Raw genomic sequence first — 21,111 nt, forward strand, 5'->3', positions numbered from 1 at the left:
GCTGTCAAGTCATTCACGTCAAAGCACTGAGTCAATAACAAGCAGCTACTTTGGAGTTGTGTGTTCCTGTTCACTGGCAAAGTGCAGAAGGTCAGAGTTGGTCAGAAAGTCAGCATGGTCTCTTGCTGCAGTCTGGAGCTGTGTGTTTCTTCCCCCCTTTCTGAAACTTCCATTTAAAAGTGTTGTAAATACTGCAGTGTTGCTGCACTGTTGGTGAGGAGTCAGTGACTGAAGCTGTGTCCTTCAGAAAGGACCTCTTGAACTGTCAGTCATTAATGAGGCTGTGTATTCAGAAGATCAGCCCCTGCCCATCCCCACCAGCATCAAATGCATCTTTTAAACATGATTTTTAATGTAAATCAACTGCTGATGCTTCAGTTGTATATATGCATTTCCTTTGAAGCTCAAGTTGCAGTAAATGTCAGTCTCAGGATTTAATAGGAATCAGTGCAAAATAAAAGCTTTTAGCAAGACAGGACTTGAGCCAGGCATTGGCTACAAAGCAAGTTTGTCACATTGTCTGTTCTGATGAAGATCTTGGATTCATGCTGTCAGCATTAGCATAGTGCATCATCCATGTGAACGTGAATAATGTCTTTGAAGAAACCTCTTTAGTTTAGAAAATCTATCAGCAAACATCCTTGGACACCCTGAGGGGCTGTGCTTCATGCAAGATGGTGATAAAAATGTAAGTCTTTATGGACAAAAAAATTGTTAATGCTCTGCAAAAGCATATTGTTCCATCAGGCAAACAGCCCTTAACAACAGTGGCAAGTTTTCAGACGGTGGTATTTTAATCACCTTTTTTAAGAACTTTGATTTTCTGTATAGGCATGAGAAAGGACCTTCCAAAGTACCTGTTAGGATCTTCTTTGCCATTATATGAAGTTAAATGGCATGTTTGCCACAGAGTGCTTTTACAAGACTTCCTAGTTAACACAGTGACCACAGAAGAGGAAGTCAACAGGAAATGGAGGAAGAGATGGACATTGAAAATGCAGTGGAGGTGTTGCTGTCAGGGTTGATGTAGTTAGTTGGGTTGCCACAAAGAAGGTGAACAAACTTACTGACAAGTAAATTATTGGTAGATTCTTGCATTTGCACAGTATGAATAATTTGGGGGATGTACAAACATATTTCATCACAGGTACATTGGAGGAACAATCTAGGGGTGTAAGGCTTTTGGCTGAGGCTTTGGTTCATTGTGGCAAAGACATATGAAAACTTCCTTGAAAGCATGTGATCACACTTGTACAGCAGCCCAGTATTCAAGGTTTCAGGCTGGAAGAAAAAAAAGAAATTGCAATTCAGAGGTGTTACCTTCATTGATTTAACCCATACAAAGTTTCTTCTACATTAATTTTTGTTTCAGAAATGGTAATTTATTGGTGATGGATTTATGAAGGTGGGATTTCATCAACATAACTAGTGGTTTTGCTGCAAACATATGTTCTCCCTTTGCTGTTAAAACACACCAACAAAAATATTTTTTCCTTTATGTTTTCAGACTCCTCCTTTTTGCCAGCCAATGATCTTACCCACAGTTTTTCTTCATACCTGAAGGAAAGTGAGTTTAAATGTCGGTCTGGATGAAAGTTGTATGAAAAATATTATTAAGACAATATTACTGCATTTTTATATGTAGCTCCAAATATTGTTTATTAAGAAATATTAATTACTTTAAGGCTTTTAAATTTTTTTAAAATTACAGGTATTGTTTTTCTGGCTCTTATTTAATCACACTTTTTTTGGGTATCAAGAATGTTCTAGGCTTTCTTATAATTGCTAGGGATTATTTGTCAGTAATTTATTGTGGCTTCATGAGTAGGTGTATGTATTATCTTAGAATGAAAGTCCTGCAGCTGGCTGCTGACATGAACCAAGTGATTTTTTTTTTCTCTTGTATATTTATGTAGAACTTCTGGTCTGGTAAACGTTCCTTTACAGATGATTTTCTCTGATAAAAATTGCCATATGTGGCAAATGAAGACAATAGACTCATCACCTTAAAAACTGTTTATTGTTAATGCTTATCTAGTTTCTTCAGTTATGTGATATTTCTGTATTATATTTATTCTGGGCATTCCATTTTCCAGTTTCTCAGCCATGACTAAATGCAAAAGTGATGCCAAAGTTCCAGACCTCAAAGGAGTCAGCATGTGTGTTCTTGCTGCTGGCTACCATTCATCATGTACTCTAGTAATTTAAAATTGTGGCATGTAGTATTTTGTGTGGGTACAAGGGCTTTTCCATTGCAGTCTGTCCTAAGTGGGCGAAGCTCCGGAGAAGCCACAAGGAGAAGAAGTCGGTGGTGATGCTGGTTCTCTGCAGCTCTGCCCTTCGCTCCTTGGAACTCATCAAGTATGTCAACAGCAAAGGCTGTGTTGAGGTTGGCAGTCGGTCAGGAGTTTTGTCTTGGAACCACAGGGAAAAAGGCAAAACTGGGACGCTGTCCTCTGCTAGCCAGCAAATTCACTGACTCAAACTGATGCAATATCCCTTCCTTCTTTAAACTCTAGGAGTGTGGCGTTCAGTTTTGAACTCAAGTAATGCTCAGTATTTCAGTTGCCTGGGAAGTGTTGCTTTTGTTAAAAACCAAAAGTAAAGTGTAACCAATTTAGGGGAAACATGGAACATGTTATACTTGGGAACAGAGTAAGCCCATAAAGCATCATGATCCACCACTAGAAGTCAAGGCTTTGCACCACAGGCAGAGAGGACATGGCATTTCAGGACCTCAGGTGCCAAGGTGTGTCTGGCCTGAGTGCCTTCAGGTCTGTGTCAGCGTTCTCAGCTTGCTCAGGCTGGCAAAAATGGTTGGCAGAGATGACAATTTTCAGTGTGCCCTGTCCCCGTTTTTCCCCCTTCTCTATCCTCCCACTTCTCATGCCAGATGTTTTGATGACTGATGAATTGATGGATACCTCACAAATTTCATGGTTGTCTTGACCCTACTTATCTGTCAGTACAAAATGAGATGTAGATTTGGGAAGTTTGATTCCATGACACAGATATAAGCATAGATAAGCAGATATAAGCATAGATAAAGCCAGTCGTGCATGCAGAGACTAGCACCTGAGACTTAAGTTTTTTAGGTGTAGGTAAACCTTTAGCTTTGCAAATTAAAAATTTGTTGCACTGCAAGAAGCATGCAGAACAAGCTGTCTTAATGACATTCAACAAATACTGAATATATTGTCTCCTATTTGAGGAATACAGAACATAGAAGTGTTATGGTGTGCCAAAATGGAGTGTCAGAAAAACAAGTCAAGGTTTCTAACAAATTTGTTTGGTTAATTGGTTAAATATCTAAATTTGTTTGGTTTGGTTAAATATCTACAGTAATGACAGTGGCAACCTAGGTTTTCCCAGCAACCATGCTGCAGGAAGACTGTGAAATGTATTGTCCATACACAGATCCTTCCTTTTCTGCACACACACTCATATTCATTAATGCCTTTATCTCAGTAACTGAATTATTTTTTAATGACGATTTAGTGATTAACCAGTTTTGAACTAAGCTAGCCATGGAAGCACAGACCATAATATTAAATATTATCTGACAAGCTATCTAAACAGTATTGCCCTGATATCTTCCACTGTGTCTGTCCAGTTGTTGATCTCTGTTGATGAGTAGCAAACAAGAATGTACACAGTGTTCAGAGTACAACCAGAGTTCATTGGGGGGACTGTGTGTGTCTCAAACATATTGAGAAATGCCAGTTGGTTTTTCTTTCCTCATGTGTGGTCTTAAGCCCAGCCCTGCTTCTTGTATTTCACCGTTCTTTTTTTTTCATTATTAGGTCAATGACAGCCTTTAAAGGGGATTGCAGAGTCATCAAGTTGTTTGCAAAGCACATAAAGGTAGGGAATTTTAATAGAGCTAGCAAGCAGCTAAATAGTGTGATATGATTTTCTTTTTAAATCCTTTGGCAGTAGTGCCTTTCATACAGTGCTCATATGAAGCTCCTTCCTTTAGGTGGTGCTTCCTTTGGTAGCCCATTGCTGCAGTGTGAAGAATTTCACTAAGCACCATCTCCAGTAGCTGTGGTGCAACTCTGTGCAGAATGTAGATGCTTGTGCACCTGCTGAGTTTCACTGTTCCACATTCCCATCAAGTGCTCATTCAGTGCCAGAAGGCTCACACATGCAGCTCTGTGGAAGCACACTGTCCATCACCCACATTTGGATTCTGAAAATTGAATGCCTGGATCCCCAGTATCCATACCTTTAAAAAGCAAAAATTATGGGGGTGTTGGGAGTAATGAGTGGACATTTGGCCTTTGATATAAATGCTGTCAAACACACAAATATCATTTGCTTTATTTCACCTTTTTCCAGTATCTTCATCTTGAAGGACTTCAGAGTTAATTCAAGTTTTTCAGTATTCCAGAGCATTTGTTTAAATGCTGAAGGAATCTTGCTGTTCTCACCTCTAAAAATAGTTGGTGCAATAGCAGATTTTTAAAGTTAAAAAAGATTAAACTTCTAGAGAAGTGTGATGCCCAGCTGGCTTGTTAGATTTCTTAAACTTTCTTCCAGATATAATCATCTGACAGTTTGAAAGGCAAATATCATTTTTTATTTGATGATGTTCTAGAAAGAAATACAATGAGATCTTGAATTTATTTCCAATTCCTTGAGAAGAAATTTTAATACAATTATGGGTTTACTGTTGATTTTTCTTTCTCTCTTCAAATCAGATAAAGGAGCAAATGAATATGTTGGAGAAAGGCATGTTTCACATTGGGGTTGGAACTCCTGGGAGAGTAAAGGCACTAGTGGAGCAAGGTAGGAGAACAAGGAGGGTTTCCTCCCTAGGCATTTTGTATTTGCTCTCATGAGAAGTGAAACTATTTCTTTTTTTTTTAGGTTGACATGAACATGTAGATTTGGGTACTAAACTGTATGGTTTTGTTTCTTCACTTGTTCTGTGTCAGTCAAAACAAGGTCAAGGTTCTGGTACTCTGTTTTATGATCACTTTAAGCTGTCATAAGCCAGTATTAGTAGAGAAAGGCAGAGAAATGCTTCCTCTCACCTACCAGTCAGTGCTTATTCCCCTTTTCCTGCTCCCTGTGCAAGCCCAAGAGTCTGTTTGGTTGCTCAGTGAAATGACCCCAATTAAACCACAACCAGTGTGCACACAAAATCAGGTAATGAGCAGGCAGAGGTGGGAGACTTCCTCTTTTGGCAGGAATACTGATTTATGCTGACTTGAAAGTGATTGCAAAACCATAATGTGAGATTTAAAGCTCCAGGAAACCAAACACTGCAAGTGGATCAAAAGGAAATAGTAGCAGAAGTCACTGTATCTTATGCTACTCTGACCTTAGTGTAAACTTTTGTGAGGGGTGTATGAAAGATCTGCTTGCTGATTTGATCTTATTTCTCATTTGCCTGTAGTGAAATTAATTATTCACGATAAATCTTTTCCCAAATTTTGAGTATTTTTACTTAGCCAGTAGACAGTATGTACACAAAGAATAAGAAACAACAAAATGACAAGATGATAAGGCAATTCTTTCTGTTCCTCTTATGCAAGACACTTTCTTGCTCTGACTGTGGTCTCTTGGTCAGGGAGTGACAGTGTTTTGGGACTCTGCTGCTCCTTCCAAAAGAGTGCAGGAGTAACATCATTTTGTTGTTTCCACCAACATTAAATGTTAGTGCTCAGCACATCAGCACATTGCCATGAAAGTAGTGAGGCAATGGAACAGGTTGCCCAGAGAAGCTGTGGATGCCCCATGCCTGGAAGAAATTTTATCCCAAGCTCTAGTTCTTTTTTGACAGTTTATTGTTGCAGTGCCAGGTCACTTAGGGAAGGGAGAGGAATCAAAACTGATGGGAAAAAATGGTGAGCATCATGTAGAAGACCAGGGGAAAAATAGGAGAACAGCTGAAAAGGAAGTTCAGAGAGGACCTTTTTTTTCACCACCACTTACTTGAAGGATTAAGAAATTCTTCAGCAGCACCACTGACCTGACTTATGTTCACAGAGCACGCTGTCCTGTAAATTGCTGAACACTGTCTATTCCTGTTAACATCAATTTTCAGGTTAGGGTCCTTGTAACTTACCAGTGACATCAGCTGTGGAAATTCAACTCCTGTGGTTTCATCAAGAGGAAGCTTGAGGAATTACTTTCTGGCAGGATGTTAAGCTCTTGACAAGTCTGGCAACAGTAGTTGTTCTGCTTTTGTGTTTATCTTCCAAAAAGGCATGAGATTATGTGGCTGAGGGAGTTTGCAGTGTCAGTGCATTAGTTTTCCAGGCAGCAAATGTAATACTTAAGTGTTCAAAGATTAGTTTCTTTGGAAACAGACAGCAAAAGATGTAGAAGCCAAAAATAATTTTGATAAGCACATATCATATTATCTTGGTAGTGAAATTTATGTTGCCTTTTTAGATGCCCTGTGCTTAAACTCCACGAAATACCTGATTCTGGATTGGAACTGGAGAGATCAAAAACTAAGGAGAATGATGGACATCCCTGAGGTATTGTATAAGCACCTGTATATGTTATGTTCTGTGTATTAAGTACTTTTGTTGGTAGCTCTCAGGTCTTGGTCAGTAAAGTTTTCTTTCTGTAAAGCTGTCTTCAGTGGTAAAGGAACACAAAGAAGTTCACATTGACTGAGAAGTCTGTACTCACACATCTCAAAATTATCTCCTGAAAAATAATTTTTCCTTTATTGTTGCAAGTCACAGCTGTGACTTCCATGGTTGTGCTTTGAGTTTCCCCTGTGTATGCTCGATGGATATTCTACCTGTGGGAATTCTGCCCAGGAATTCCCTCAGCAGGAGGGCTTTGTACAGAGTCCTAGACCTCGACAAATGAGAGAGATGGGCATCACCAACTGTGTGAAATTTAGCAAAGGGAAGTGCTGGATTCTGCACCTGGAATGGGGCATCCTGGATGTACAGACAGACTGGGGAATGAGACAGTGGAAAGCAGCACCATGGAAAGGGATCTGAGGGTCCTAGTCGATGGAAAGTTGAATCTGAGCCAGCAGTGCCCTGGAGCCAGAAGGGCCAACCCTGTCCTGGGGGCATCAGGCCCAGCATCACAGCCGGGCAGGGGAGGGGACTGTCCTGCTCTGCTCTGAGCTGGGGCGGCCTCACCTGGAATATTGTGTGTAGTTCTGGTCACAGCATAAGAAGGGTATAAAGCTGTTAGAGAGTGTGCAAAGCAGAGTAATGAGGATGGAGAAGGCCTTGAGGGGAAGCCATAGGAGGAGGGGCTGAGGTCACTTGTGCTGTTCAGCCTCGAGAAGTGGAGGCTGAGGACAGACCTCACTGCAGTTAGAAATTCCTTGTGAGGGGGAGAGGAGGGGTAGGCGCTGATCTCTGTGGTGACCAGTGGCAGGTCTTGTGGGAGTGGCCTGAAGTTGTATCAGGGGAGGTTTAAGTTGGGTATTAGGATTTTCATCCAGAGGGTGGTTGGGCACTGGAACAGGCTCCCCAGAGATGTGGTCACAGCACCAAGCCTGACAGATTTGAAGTGTTTGGACAACGCTCTCAGGCACAGGGTGTGACTCTTGGGGTGTCCTGTGCAGGGCCAGGATTTGGACTTGACCCTTAGGGTCCCTTCCAACTCAGCATATACTGTGATCAGTGAAAACTTTCCTGAAAAACTAATCAAAACTATAGCCAAATGTCTATGTTTCTCCACCTGAGAGCAAGATAACATCATATAAGTAAATCTACACAGTTCTCTTGTTTTTTTCTTTTCTTTCTTGTCTTTTTTTTTCTTTTTTGTTTCTTTTGACAAAAAGTAGAGTACAAATAACTTAGACCCATCCATCACTTTTACACTCTTTCTAAGATAATTCCCAATTCTTTCCAGTTCTGTAATCCAGCTTTTATATTTCTTGCTGTAACAAGCTATGTTTACCATTTGTTATGAGACATCACCTATTTCTAGCCAGATGAAGAGGCAGTTTCCTCTATTAGTGTTTGTTAGAAAGTTCCCAATTTCCTGCGCAGTGTCTTGAGGTTTTGTGCATTTAGAGCAGGCCCATATATGAAAGGAATCTCCAGAGAAAAGGACTTCTTTTGCATATAAACATTAAGCTGTTTCACAAGTGAAACAAATTATCAATCATTAATCCATCTATGTACTTGTCTAAGTATTTGAATGTGCTGCATTTTACAACCCCACATACACAAAACAAAAAAAAAATACATTGAAGAAATTAAGTAGCAAAAAAACCCTGCCTTTGCTTTTTTGGTGGCAAGGAGGCTCCCTCTTGTGGCTAATACATAAGGCTTTTTTTTATGGTGCTTGCACTTATCTGTAAGTTTTGTAAAGAATAGAAAACGTGAAATCACAGACAGTACAGTATAAAATCAGAGGCAGTACAAAAGGTGTTGATGGCAGTGGGATGGATTTTTTAAGTCATCTAAAGTCAACATCAATAAAGTAGACCATAGGTGATCCACCTCCAAAAAATGAAGATTATGTTGCCACTATTTCATTTTGGGCTATTGCAAAGCTCAAGTATACCTTTCAGCTGACTCATAGTAGTTCTGTGTGTCTGTCTAGAAATATAGGCCAAATGTTATGACTCCAAGTCTATTTTATTAAGGCAAAATCCTAAGGCTGTCTTAGCATAAAAAGTTAAAGCTTAGTTGAAGTTAAATCCAGGTAGGTAAGAACACTGGACCACCATATATTGTGTTAGGATAAGCAATAGCTATTTATGTGTGATTACAGGATAGTGAATATATAATTACAGAAAAGTCTTCAAACTGCTCTTGGCTTATGGAACACATCATAAAGGAAGGTTTTTGACATCTTGAGCTTTATAAGTAGAGTATTTTGCAGGTATTTATCCCACTGCAGACATCAGGCAGATTTCTTAAAGTTATGTATAAGGAATGTCAACAGCAAAAGATACCCAAATAATGTTTTGGTGGTAAGGCATCTTAACATATAAACCAATGGGATGTTCTAGCAACTTGTGGGCTTCAAATATGGAAAAATTTGTCCTAGTCAGCTTTTCTAATTGTATAGAAAAATGTCAAATACATGCTATGAATAGTCATAAGTTTTCACAGAGAGAGGAAAGAGAGTACCAAATACAATTTAAAGAATTAGCTGTTTGATGAAACAACCATCATTGTTGTTTCATCAAATTATAACTAAAATTGTTGTTTCATCAAATTATAACTAAAATTTCTTTCACGGGAGGAAAACTTGTACACTTAAAGTCAGAAACTCAGCATACTGGCCTATTTTCAGTGCAAACCTCAATTATCAATAATTTCTTTGCATACTTAAGGTGCAACATTGCTGAATTTCGTTGTGTTTAAACCAGAAAGCAAGAACAACTGGAAGCACGTGTCCATTGAACTTGCTGTTTTGGTAGTCGCCTGATGTTCAGTGGAGAATTATGTACACAGAATTATATTTCTATTCTAGTAATATATTATAATAATATATAATATTATTATATATTTATTAAAATATTATATTTATATTCTAATAAATATATGAATTTAAAAACACATGGATCTTTCCACATGGCAGTTCTGTATACCATCATGTCCTCACAAGGGATGGTGCCCTGATCCACTGCTCTGTCAGCCCCCTCAACATCTCATTAGTTAATGCTTCTGGAATTTTTCATTCTCTGTTTCTGTGTCTCCCACTTCATTCATCCCAAACAATGGAGAGAGAGGGAGATGAAACCTCCCAAAGAAACCACAGGAGGAGTGAATGAGTTTATCAGACTTTGTCTTGGCACACTGGAATAGAAATAAAGCATAAAGTTGTAAATCAAAATGGATTCTATAATTTTTGGTCTGAGCAAAGGACAAGCTTTCTGCTTTGAAAGCTTTTTGAACACAGGTTGGTGGCAATACAGAGCTGTCTCAACTCCGCTAGTTGCTTGTTCCTAAAATTCAAATGAAGTTGTTTTTTTTTTTAACCAAAACCCAATACTGTATTGTCTGCAAATAATACACACACCAAGCCTTCAGTAAATTTGAAAATACTCTGTTTGAGTTTCAGACTTCATGAAAATAAACGGTTTGTGAGAAATGGGCTTGTGATAGAAAGACAACTGTGTTCACCTTCATGTAGCACATCCAGTCTGAAATTGAGGCTGGCTGGGCTTTCTTGCATCATTTATTCCTCTGCAAAGTGGAGGCATGAAAGAATGTAATCCTGAGAGAAAACCTGCAAACAAGTGATTTGTAAGTGGTAAGAGGGAACTATAAGGAAACTCTGGACTAACCATGATGATAAAGAATCTTGTGTTCCCTCTGAAATATGTAGTCAATATTTACTCTGTAATATATTTGTTTTATCTTTAGATAAGCCATAAGCCACAGTCGTACCAGTGTCATAAAACAAAGTACTTTGTACACAACACAGGCAGACCTGACCTTCATGCTCACTTTCATTCAGGTGTCCCAGACACAGACAGGGCTGTGCCTGTTGCACTGCCCTTGATCTGCTTTATGCCAGTTGTTACTCTGGAGAGTTCTGTAGGGATTCTGTAGCCCAGGATGGGTCTTTTGCTGTGGTGTGCTTTATCAACAATGCCAATGAAATCCTTTCTGTAGCCATGTGAAATGGGACTTCAGGGCTGCAGGACAAATGATTGGTATTTTAAAAACTGAAAATGTTCTAGAGGACCTTGTATAGGAATCTCTTCTTTAATTTCTAGTCCTATACTTAGGTGCCTGAGTAAATAAATAATGGTGTCATTATCAGTAACTTTTTATGCTTCCTTTGATTTTTGTTTTCTTCAGATAAAGAAAGAAACAATTGATCTACTGGAGAAGAGTATTATAAAGCTGTGCAGAGATGGGTCTGTGAAGCTGGGACTCTTTTAATGAGTTTACCAACAAGGAAGTAATTTGCAGCTGCATTTTACTATTATCCTGCCTGCAACTGAATTTTGACTTTTCACATGTCTCAATACAGAAGGCACATTGCAACTTTATCTGAGTTTTCTTTTAATAAAAACCCAGAAGTTTTGTTTGTAGTTCTAGTATTATTTTTATTGCAGTTACAATGTCATATGGAAATCAGAGTTACACTGCTTTCACCTGCTAGATCTACTACTACGTGTCACTAGTAAGACTTTGAAGATGAGCAAATATGAATGTGAAAGTCTTTGCACAGCTCAGTTTTCTGTTCCCTCCTGTGCTGTCCTAAGTGAGACATGTATTTTGCTCATGAGAATGGTAATCTACTTGCTCTTGGGGGGGGGGGGGTTCTTTGAAAAAGTTGTATGAATTTCAGTAGCATGTTAAAAAGGTATTTTTCATCTATCTGTTCTAGAGCTGGCCAAATGCTGCTTTTTGCACTTACGTGATAAATTACCTGTGTATTATACTGAGATTTTATTTTGGTTAAACTGTTGAAGTGTGCAAAAAGTATTCTTGTATTTGTCCATTTAAATTAAAATGAGGTGATCTCTGGGTGATTCTTTTGTCATTGCAGATAATAGGGAATGGATGGATTCTTTTTCAGAGAACTAGATGAACAGAGATGAGGAAATCACCTTGGAAAGTATTTGATCCAAAGTATTTCCAAGTACCTTGGAAAGCCATTGATCCAAATTGGATAATTTAAAAGTGAGTTGTCCTTCTATGATAGAGAACACACAACCTTTTTACAACTTTTAATTGCATCTAAGTTAATAGTAATGAATGTAATAGGTTAAGAAAATTGGTTTGGGCTTCCAAAGCCATGTTCTTTGTCCAGTGCTGTCCAGTGCTGTCCTCCCCAGTGGAATCCAGTGCAACTGGAGTAGAAGTCCTTTCCTTGTATGCCATGCCTGTTAGCTGGGCAGCTATCTATGTGAAGGGAGAAGAAATAATGCATCGGAAATTACACAGAAATTCCAGTATAGCTGCCAGTATCCCTGCAAATGAATAAGTCATAACAAATCCTAATGAGCTGTGGAGCAGGAAAAATATATCTAAGTTTTTCCAGGAGGAATGAACTGGACACCCTGATCAAAGTACACAATCACTTGATTGGTACAAGCTGATCATGGGGATCCAGGCACAAATACAGAAAACAAGGAAGAGAGAGATCTAGTTAATAAGTAATTCCTCACCATAATGCAAGTTTGAACAACGAATACAGTCTCCCAGCAATAAAGACTATCTCAGCTGAAACACTCTCCAGCACAAGGACATTACTCCTTTCTCTCACCAAGAAGAAAATGAAAAACAAGACAAATGCTCTTCCCAGAGAAGGAGAAGTCCAGCCTTCCAGGTGTCCAGATAACAGTGCATTCAAACAGCAGAGGCTGCCAGCTTGGAAGCCCCAGCTCACCATTGCATCTGTGCTCTCCAGCTTCTTTCTGACAGGGGCATTCTGCCTCACTGTGGGAGTCTGCCTTGTCCTGTCTGCAAACAGCGTCAGAGAAATACAGGTTGGTTTGGGAGTGGTGTTCTTTCATATTCTGTAAAGTAGAAACCAGGCCAGGTTTGGAGAGAAAAGACTTTGAATTTTTGCTTTTGAATAAAGATTATAGCAATGGCTTTATGCCTTGGACATGTGTCCTACAGCTGGTATTCCTGTGAAAATCTTCAGAGGCAGTCAGTAATCAATAAATCAGAGCACTGGGTGATTAACTGGATGGTAATATCTGAAATATGGGTGATAATTACTGGCACTTGCTGCTAATACCAAAATTTTATCATTATCTTCTGGGGTTTTGAAGGGAAATAAGCAAATCCCTGAGAGAGTGTTTGACACTATAAGAACATACGTGTTTGCTGGGCTAAATCTTGAAATACAGGGAGCCCTAATGTTTAAATCCCTCCTGCAGAAAAGGTTAATCAGACCTGTGGTGTACTCCTATTTGGAGCCAACACTCAGCACTACACCCAGGCTGTTCAGCAGGGCTGGGCCATGATGCATGTGGGGATTTGTCAAGCATTACTTGGTCAGCCAGACCAAGGTGCAGGAGTGTCCTTCTCTCAGCACTCCTTTGCTGAGAAGCAGACGTGAAAGTTCTGCAACATCAAAAGGCTTTAAACCAGCTTTAAAATAGGGATAAATTTTGTGGTTGTTCATTGAGGCCAAGTCCTCACTCTGCCTCTTCATTTTCAACAAAGTTTTTGGCAGTCCTTGGTCACTTAGAAGAGAACAGCTCTAAGAAGGCTTGGACCTAAAACACTAAACTTTTCCTATGAGCATGTCCTTTGTTACAATATATTTGCTTTCGCTTCTCTGACAGATAGATTATTCAGATAAATGCTCAGATTGTACAAAGCTCCGTGAAAATTCCTCTAACTGGAATAAGGAATGCCACTGTTCTATTAATTTCACGCTAAAGGAAGATATATTGGTAAGTGAGTGCAAAAACCAACTCAGGTTGCTGCGTACCACCTGTTACTTATATCCCTAAATTATAAAAGACAGTAAATCTGTTCTGTAGAGCTCCTGACTAAATTTGCTTTGAACTTTTTCAGAACATGAAATGCTCAAAATTTTACACTTTTATCTTTGTTGTTCATTTTGGTATTTATAATCAAGACCAGGCCCTTTGGTTGGGAGATGCCCAAGGAGAAGAAGGGGGTGGAGGAAATGGTGTTTGATTGTGGAGGTGACCTCTCTCTGTCTCTCTCTGAGTCAGAGGCAAAGCTTTGCCCTTGGCCTGGGATTGGTTGTTGCTGCCCTGCTAAGCTCTCAAATGAGAAGGAAATCTGAAGCTCTGACCACTTTACATAAGTAGACCCCTGCAGTCATTTTTACAAGGGTTGTGCTGCTAATCCCCAAGGTCCTTGAAATAATTCAGGTCTAGCAATGTGATTCTAAAGTTTCTTTTGGAAAAAGTATCCTTTGTTTCATTCCTTAAACTACAAGGTTTTGTTGTTGAGACTGTTAAAATGCTTCATGTTCTGCCAAAGAGATCTTGTACTTAGTACTGAATAAATGATCCCTTAAAATGACAGTGCAATTTAAAGTCATTTTAGGATTCCTCAGTATTGAGGAGGCTGTTAAAATACTTTGTAATTCTTCAGATTACAGTGATGTTTGAGATGAGAAGTTAATTTCACTGAGTAGTGGGTTTTTTATAGTTGCATAATTACCTTTCATGCATGATTTACCTGCCCAGCATTCTTCTTGTAATTTGAAGGTTTTTGTGTACCTTCTTTTATGGAAAATGAGTGTCTGTCTCTGCAATATGATTCATAGTCATTCCAAGTTCATGGCCAGCCATGCCATCTTGAGTAAGATAATTATCAGGCATTTTTCTTTTAGGTTTTGTTTGGTGATTTAAATTATGTTTAATTTTGTGCCAAAACATAAAAACTTACAGTTAGGGTAAAGATTAGATTCTAGCCTGTGACTGCTGTATTGCTTAGGGTGTAGTTACAGACATTTTAATATAAGTACTCTCTTCCCCTCTTTTTTAGCAAGTAGTAGGATTTCTTATTGCCTTCATGAACTCTCCTTATTGAAGGGATTTATCCTTGGATTCTAGGGTGATGTTTTTATGTACTATGGTCTGCAAAACTTCTATCAAAACCACCGTCGATACGTGATATCAAGAAGTGACGCGCAACTATTGGGCCGAAGTGTAAATGTAAGTTTTCTTTTTCTGTTGTGAGATCAGCAGCACTCCCAGCAGGTGTGCCTTTGACCACATGGAGAGCCAACTAGGCAGAGCCATAAGTGTGTTTAGGTGGCTCTAGGAAATAATAAAGTACAGATTTTCAGTGTTTGGTCCTGGCTTTTATGCTTGTTGGGGCTATTATGCCTAATAAGTTAATAAGAGAGGAAGGTTGAAGGGGGTGGGGGGTAAATAAAAGATGTCAGTTCTGTATTGCAGTTCTCAAACCTGCACCTTGTAGTGCTGATTAAAAATACGCTGTCTTTTTCAAATAAAGATACAGAAAGATCTCCTTCTTGTGTTGTCAGTCTTCTTAGCCAGAAGTGTTTTAAGCTGTGCTAAGGAATTAAGTTAGTCCCTAGCTAGGGCTAGAGAATTAAGTTATTCTAAGTCTTTCATTTTGCCATCTGGCTTTGGAAGCAGGCAAGGAGCAGGAAATGGTTAGTTCTGAAATAAGTGATCATATAGCATTCTAAGTATGCAATCCAGAAGTCTGAAGAGGGAGTAGACAGCATCACCTGCAGCAGACCTCCAGGAAACTGGAGAATGCAATCATGGCATTCAGGTTCTTTTACTTACAAATCTAAAGCATATTTTCTTTGGCTTAAAAGTAGTATTTCTTAATATACACATAGTCCACATGTCCTTTCAGTATATATGATGGTTGTGCCATGGTAATCTGTTGTTTCTATAAAGTGCTTCTTACAACTCTAAAGACATGTTCCTCATTTCTATGAAACGCTTCTTAAAACTCTCCAGGTGTCCTGTCAGCTTGTTTGTTTGCATCCAATGCAGCTGCTTTTGGCTTTTGTGCCAATCAGATACACAGCTCATTTGACTTACTTGAAATTTGTTTCTATGTTGAAACCCTGAAGATTTATAGTTTCTTATAAAATGGGGTAGGAAAGATGTGGTAAAGCTGAGGTGGACTTCTGTTTTTCATTCTGGATCTTCATACATCAAGATTTGGCCTTGTTGTCCTGCAGTAATTTGGCCAACTACATCTGCTGTTCTCCAGCACTAATTCAGCCCAGGTCAGAATTAAAAAGAAGGTAAAAGAAGATGTTCTAGGGTAAGCCAAGGCTTCACTGGAACATTTTCAGTTGTAGCCATTTTACAATAGCAGATCCCCAAACCTGTTTTTTATAGTCTGGAGCTTGCAATCAGTAGTAGAATTTGGTGAAGACCTTAAGTTTCTGTGCCTAGATATGGAAGGTGTTCCTGAACTGCAGACCCATTTGATGTCTCTCTAATGTGACCAAAAGGTACTGGAGACTTAATTGTACAGTGGCTTTTCAGAAGAAGGCATGGGAGGACACCAATTAAAACCAAACCCCAGGTCTGTGCCTGATTGTTGTGTGACCTTGAATGCAGATCCAGAGGAGCTACTGCACGCCCTTCAGCACCTACAGGAACGGGACCCCGATGGCGCCGTGCGGGGCCATTGCCAACAGCATGTTCAATGGTACGTGGGGCCTTCCTCTGCCCCTTCCTGATTTCCTCTTGAAACTATTCCCTTACCTCAGGCCAGGGCAGACCTGGTACTGCAAGGCCTCTACTTTCTCTCATAAAAAGCCTTTGTTTGGTTGTGCTCCTCTGGTGAACGTGAGGCTCTGCTTCCTACTGTTTAGTAACTTGGCCCTTTTTTGGAAACTGAGGGAGATTTCTCATTTTCTAAGGCTCTCTTCCATGTGAGTGTACGGCAGGAGTGAGGAATTTAGGCCCTCCTGAAATAACGAACAAGGATACAACAGATTTCATGTACTTCCTTGCTGTAAAGCACATTCCTGTACAGTGATGGGAGAGCCCAGATTCTGCCTTCCCACAATCATGTTCTTAGAAGGAGGGTGTCATGGTTTTGGTTTGCTAATTTGAGATTTCTTGGCTAGAATAGTCTTTCTTCAGTTCACTTAGGGAGAGAAGTCTCTCTTGTTACTGTTATGGAGGATTCTCTGCAAGAGTACAGTTCTCTCTTGGCACTCTCCACAAATAGCAACCGCCTGGGGAAATCTGCAATCGTGAGCTCCCTCCCATTTTCCACAAGCTTTTCCCACAGCTGTGTTTATGGGCGATGTCAACTTACGGGGTACTGTTTTAAAGACGAGCTGTTTAAAGGCAAAGGTTCACATTTCTGTATCTGAAATCATCTTCTTCCTGGGAGCACAGGATCTTCATCACTCTTCTCTCTTTCTCTGTTCAAACTTCTCATAGTATCACAGCTACTTTAACTGCTTACTTTAGCATGGAGGCCTTTGCGCCATATCTACAATTTGGACGCTTTCATGTCCCCATACTTTCATGTGGGAAAAAGAGTCTTTTCTCCATAAAATGTGCTCAAAAGCACATTCTTATACAGTGATGGGAGAGCCCAGATTCTGCCTTCCCACAATCATGTTCTTAGAAGGAGGGACTCTACACATTCTCCGCATTACTTTGGATCTACCCAGTTTCATTTTTGTTCTAGAATGCTGGAAGCATACATAGTCTTAATTTGATCCTGGATTTGATTTTTGTAGTAATCTAGTGGCCATAATCTGTTTCTGAATACACTTGGGAGATTTCAGAATGTATCTTTGGAAGGAAAAGCAACAAAAACCTACAGACTTTTCTCCACTACCCCATCTTTTATGTCTTCCAATTTCTACCACTCCTTGCTCTCACCCTTTTTTAACCTGTTCCATGGAGCAGGTTTTGAGAAGGCAGCAGCTCTTTCCAAGCAGCTGCGCCACCCACACCAGGGAACTTGTGAAAGCCAGTTGCATTCAGTAACTTCTAGATCTATTTGATTTTTGTCTGCCTGCTTACCCACCTGCTGCTGGAGGTGGGATTTACTGGGCTGGGCTCAGACCTAGGCCAGCAGAGCCCAGCTGTGTGCAGCCCACGCTGTGTGCAGCCCACACTGTTCTGGAGCATGTGAGGGAGAGTCAAGACAAGCAACTGAGCAGGCAGAGCTCAAAGCATTGCAATTCCTGTTAATGAAGTGGTGATAAATAGCTGGGGATGTGGTGGGCCACAGAATGATCATTTCTCAGAAGACTCTGTCTGAGCTTTATGGAGCTGCATGAACACAGGTTTTGTAGAAGAAAATAAGTATGTTTTCACTGATGCCTATGCAGCTGAGTTGTGCTTTTTGTGTCTCCTAAAAGGCAACTTATCCCCATCTGTATTGTCTGATTGTACCTGCCCATCATCCCATTGGCTGCCTAGGCATTTACGGAGCTGTTAATGCATCCTATAATGTTTTTGCCTTATGTTAAACTAATCTATCTAGGAAAATAGTAATGGATAAAAACAAGTGCTGTTCTCCCACTGAAACTGGATGGCATGGTTAGGCACAATTTTAACGAAATGGTTTTTGATTGAAGAAGGTGTTTGTGTCCAAGTTGGTAAGCAAGCTCTAACTGGCAGAAAACTAAAGCAATTTTTTTTTTTTCCAAAGGACTGGATTCCCTTGATTGTGCTTTTATCTCTACCCTAGTCCCTGAAAACACATCATGTATAGCAAAGTTTTGGGACAACTGTCAAAGAAATTCTAGGGGAAGCTAGCTGGGACAGTAACTTCTGTAACTAGCTAGAGAGCTCAGAAAGTGATTTGCAAAGAAGGTAGTCCCACAGGAGTTGATGGACATGATAAGCATTACAACATACACAGGGATTAGTAGGAAATGTTCAGTCTTTAAAACTTCAGTAGTTCCAAGACTTTGGTACCTTAGTTCTTCTTGTGAAATGTGCAGTGCTCCATACACACCCAGGATGTTCAGGTTTTCTATCCACTTGAAAGTTGCTTGAAATGTGCCTTTTTTTTTTTTTTGGTTAATCATGCTGGCAATTAGAATGACTGTCTTTGACTCACAGATGTTGCTTTTTTGTGTTCCCTGCAGATACTATTGATCTGTTTTACAATTATAACTCATCTGTGATTCAAGTGCCACTGCTGAAGACTGGAAACAGTTGGTGGACAGATAAAAATGTGAAATTTCGCAATCCTGAATCATACAATCTCTCTTCTGCATTTGCAGGTAGGAATGGTTCTGCTGGTGGTCCTTATTTTTCAATGTCTTCCCCTATCTCCGCTTCATATGTCTCCTATTGTCAGAAAAATCACCTAGAAAAATCACCTTTGGGAGAAATAGCAAGAAAGCAAGTTGAAGAAGCAGGGTTTAGAGGGTGACTGATAGCAGAAGGCACATTTAGCCAAAATACCACCTTTTAACTTTTTTAATCAGTGACCACAGAAATTGAGAGAAAATGGTTTTGGAAGACTGAAGTTAGCCCACATCAACACCTTCTTTATAGTTTCTTGTAGTGTTTAATCTGTCCAGAGAAAGCAGGGAATCAGTTGCTTGCTTTTTTTTTTTTTTTTTTTTTTTTTCCTGTTGAAAACATCCATGAAGGAGAATTGCATGTCCCATCTTTCCTTCATGCCTTTGCAGATTCTTGGGCAGTTGTGAGACATGAGAGGCTGCCTTTGTCACTAATTCTTTCAGACTTGTTTCCTAGGGCTATTTCCTTGTTATGGTTGATCTCTATTGAACTGGGGCTAAAAGCTGCCAGTTGTGGATCAGGGCAGTGCTGAGCTGGGTGCAATATGCAAGAGCTAATGATCTAAGTCATTTTCATGGGACTGATTCTAAATGTCGTAGGCTGTGCCATTAGGCTGCAAAAAGGTGCCTTTCTGGTTGTACAGGAATATATTAATGTGTAAAAATGAAGGCAAGCTCCTCATTATAGAGAACATATTGCTTGCTGAAGAGACAAGAATCCAGAATAAACAGTATTTTCACTTGTGCAAGTCACTTTGTTTCTCCTGTGCTTGAAGGCTCTAATGTGTAGCAGCCCCTGGGTACTGTTAAACTGTTAATTTGTGTTTGAGGTGAGTGGACATGCTTGGAGATGCTGATGTCTGGCATATATATAATTTTGGACAGTGTCTAATGTCTCTTTCACAGCTCATATTCTGTGTTGGTTGTGTGAGGCCCAGAATCTCAGCAACCACAGTTTTTACTGACAGTGTCTTTCCTGCTTTGTCTCTCTGTGACCAGGGACAGCCAGACCTCCTTACTGGCAGAAACCAGTGTACCTGTTAGATGAGGAAGATGAGAGGAACAATGGTTATGTGAACGATGACTTCATTATCTGGATGCGAGTGTCGGCCTTTGCAACGTTCAGGAATCTCTACCGGCGTGTCAGACGGGTTCAGCGCTTCACAGAGGGCCTGCCAGCAGGGAATTACACCTTCCATATTTCCTACAGTATCCTTTCATATTCCCTAAGGCTCCTAGACAGTTACAGTGACATGGAAGCCAATAGGATTTGTGTGATGAACTGGCAAAGAAGCGGTGCAGAACAACCCTGTGTCAAGAGAGCTGTCGAGGGATTTGGGCCATGTCCTGACTGACAAGAGCTTTTGTGCTGGTGCAACTGCCCCCTCACAGCCAACAGTGGGAACTCTGCTGACTAAACCATTCCTTTTGTCAGCAGGAGTTATGTCAACATGACCATAAATTTCTCTTCTTTTTCAACTGATAGAAATGGGGTTATAAATGTTCTGTCATGGTTCTGTTCTGAAAGCTTCAACGGGAGAGATGAAAGGTAAACTCATATAACATTCTGGCTACAACATATTAAGTAGAGCTGAGCATTTACCCTCACAGAGACTATGTGGATTATGATGATAAGCTTCCCAAAAGGCCCATTTTCAACTGAGCTTTCATAGCAAATTAATGCAGTAGCTTTCCTATAAATTATGAATCTGAAATTTACAATGTTTTGAAAAAGGAAGTATTTCCACATGCACACAAAGACTGTATCTAAAATAACTGGATTTCTTACCACCAGCTGCCTACCACCTCCCAAAGACCAGCTGGGTTTTTGGATCCAGAACAGCAGAAACATCACCAATAAGTTAAAGGAGTTTTGGCAGCAAATGCAGACCTCAAAACTCTTTGTGCCTTGGAAAGCTTTTTGAGCATTTAACCACTACTTTCTCTTCTCCTGGAAATAATGTACACTTTGTTAGTGAAATCTTAACATTCTTCTCTCAGATTTCCCTGTTACCATGTTCAAGGGGAGGAAGCATGTGATTCTTTCAACCGTGGTGTGGAGCGGCGGAAGTAACCCATTCCTGGGAATTGCCTACCTGGTTTCTGGCACAGCAGCAACCCTGACAGGTTTTGTCATAACTGGCATCCACTTAAAGCTCAGGAAAAAGAAAACATACTTTCAGAAGCAATAAGGTTCACCTTTCTGAACAAAGACAGAAGTGTGCAGTGAACAAAGAAGGTGCAGCATAGACCTTCCAGTCTTTCCTCTGAGCTCTGGACCATTTTCAGTGTCAGGTTTGGTGAATGCAAGCAAACTGAGGAGCAGGGCTAGTCCATCATCTGAAACCAAACTTACCTGTGGTGCCATTCTCATTAATGTACTTGTGAGCCTAAATTTGTTTCCTAGGAAACTTGTAGTGAGATGAGCTTCAAACAGCAGATAGCGCAGCAGATTAGGATTGCAATGGCAAAGAAATT

The 21,111-nt window shown here is 40.0% G+C and overlaps 2 protein-coding genes across 7 annotated transcripts in view; both read left to right on the top strand.

The window, feature by feature from the left end:
• The window catches only part of CMSS1 (cms1 ribosomal small subunit homolog), a 222,768-nt gene extending 211,333 nt beyond the window's left edge, over positions 1-11,435 (top strand). For all 5 annotated transcript variants that reach the window (XM_041422431.1, XM_041422432.1, XM_041422434.1 and 2 more), the window contains exons 5-10: positions 1,508-1,567; positions 2,259-2,361; positions 3,804-3,864; positions 4,704-4,791; positions 6,406-6,494; positions 10,761-11,435. In XM_041422431.1, coding sequence (XP_041278365.1) covers positions 1,508-1,567; positions 2,259-2,361; positions 3,804-3,864; positions 4,704-4,791; positions 6,406-6,494; positions 10,761-10,844 — 485 coding nt within the window. In that variant the 3' untranslated portion in view covers positions 10,845-11,435. The remainder of the gene's footprint in view (positions 1-1,507; positions 1,568-2,258; positions 2,362-3,803; positions 3,865-4,703; positions 4,792-6,405; positions 6,495-10,760) is intronic.
• Positions 11,436-12,187: 752 nt separating this feature from the next.
• LOC121345453 (cell cycle control protein 50C-like) lies at positions 12,188-21,082 on the top strand. 2 transcript variants are annotated; one of them, XM_041422412.1, is made up of 7 exons: positions 12,188-12,404; positions 13,215-13,321; positions 14,462-14,563; positions 15,965-16,055; positions 18,472-18,609; positions 19,633-19,842; positions 20,635-21,082. In XM_041422412.1, the coding sequence occupies exons 1-7, from the start codon at positions 12,188-12,190 to the stop codon at positions 20,823-20,825; spliced, it is 1,056 nt and encodes a 351-aa protein (XP_041278346.1). In that variant the 3' UTR covers positions 20,826-21,082. The 2 variants fall into 2 exon arrangements, with proteins under 2 accessions (XP_041278346.1, XP_041278345.1); XM_041422411.1 differs by having other exon boundaries at positions 12,188-12,400; positions 13,211-13,321.
• The last annotated feature ends 29 nt before the right edge of the window (positions 21,083-21,111 follow it).

Source organism: Onychostruthus taczanowskii, unplaced genomic scaffold (genome assembly GCF_017590055.1).
Source record: "Onychostruthus taczanowskii isolate IOZ18803 unplaced genomic scaffold, ASM1759005v1 scaffold73, whole genome shotgun sequence".
Lineage (NCBI taxonomy): Eukaryota > Metazoa > Chordata > Aves > Passeriformes > Passeridae > Onychostruthus > Onychostruthus taczanowskii.

What these genes read in the sequence shown, in the direction of transcription:
- LOC121345453 (XM_041422412.1), top strand. Translation starts at nt 12,188, where the DNA reads ATGAAAAACAAGACAAATGCTCTTCCCAGAGAAGGAGAAGTCCAGCCT. An exon ending in TATTGGGCCGAAGTGTAAAT is followed by an intron (nt 14,564 to 15,964) that starts GTAAGTTTTCTT and finishes CCTTGAATGCAG; the next exon opens with ATCCAGAGGAGCTACTGCAC. An exon ending in CACCTTCCATATTTCCTACA is followed by an intron (nt 19,843 to 20,634) that starts GTATCCTTTCAT and finishes TTCTTCTCTCAG; the next exon opens with ATTTCCCTGTTACCATGTTC.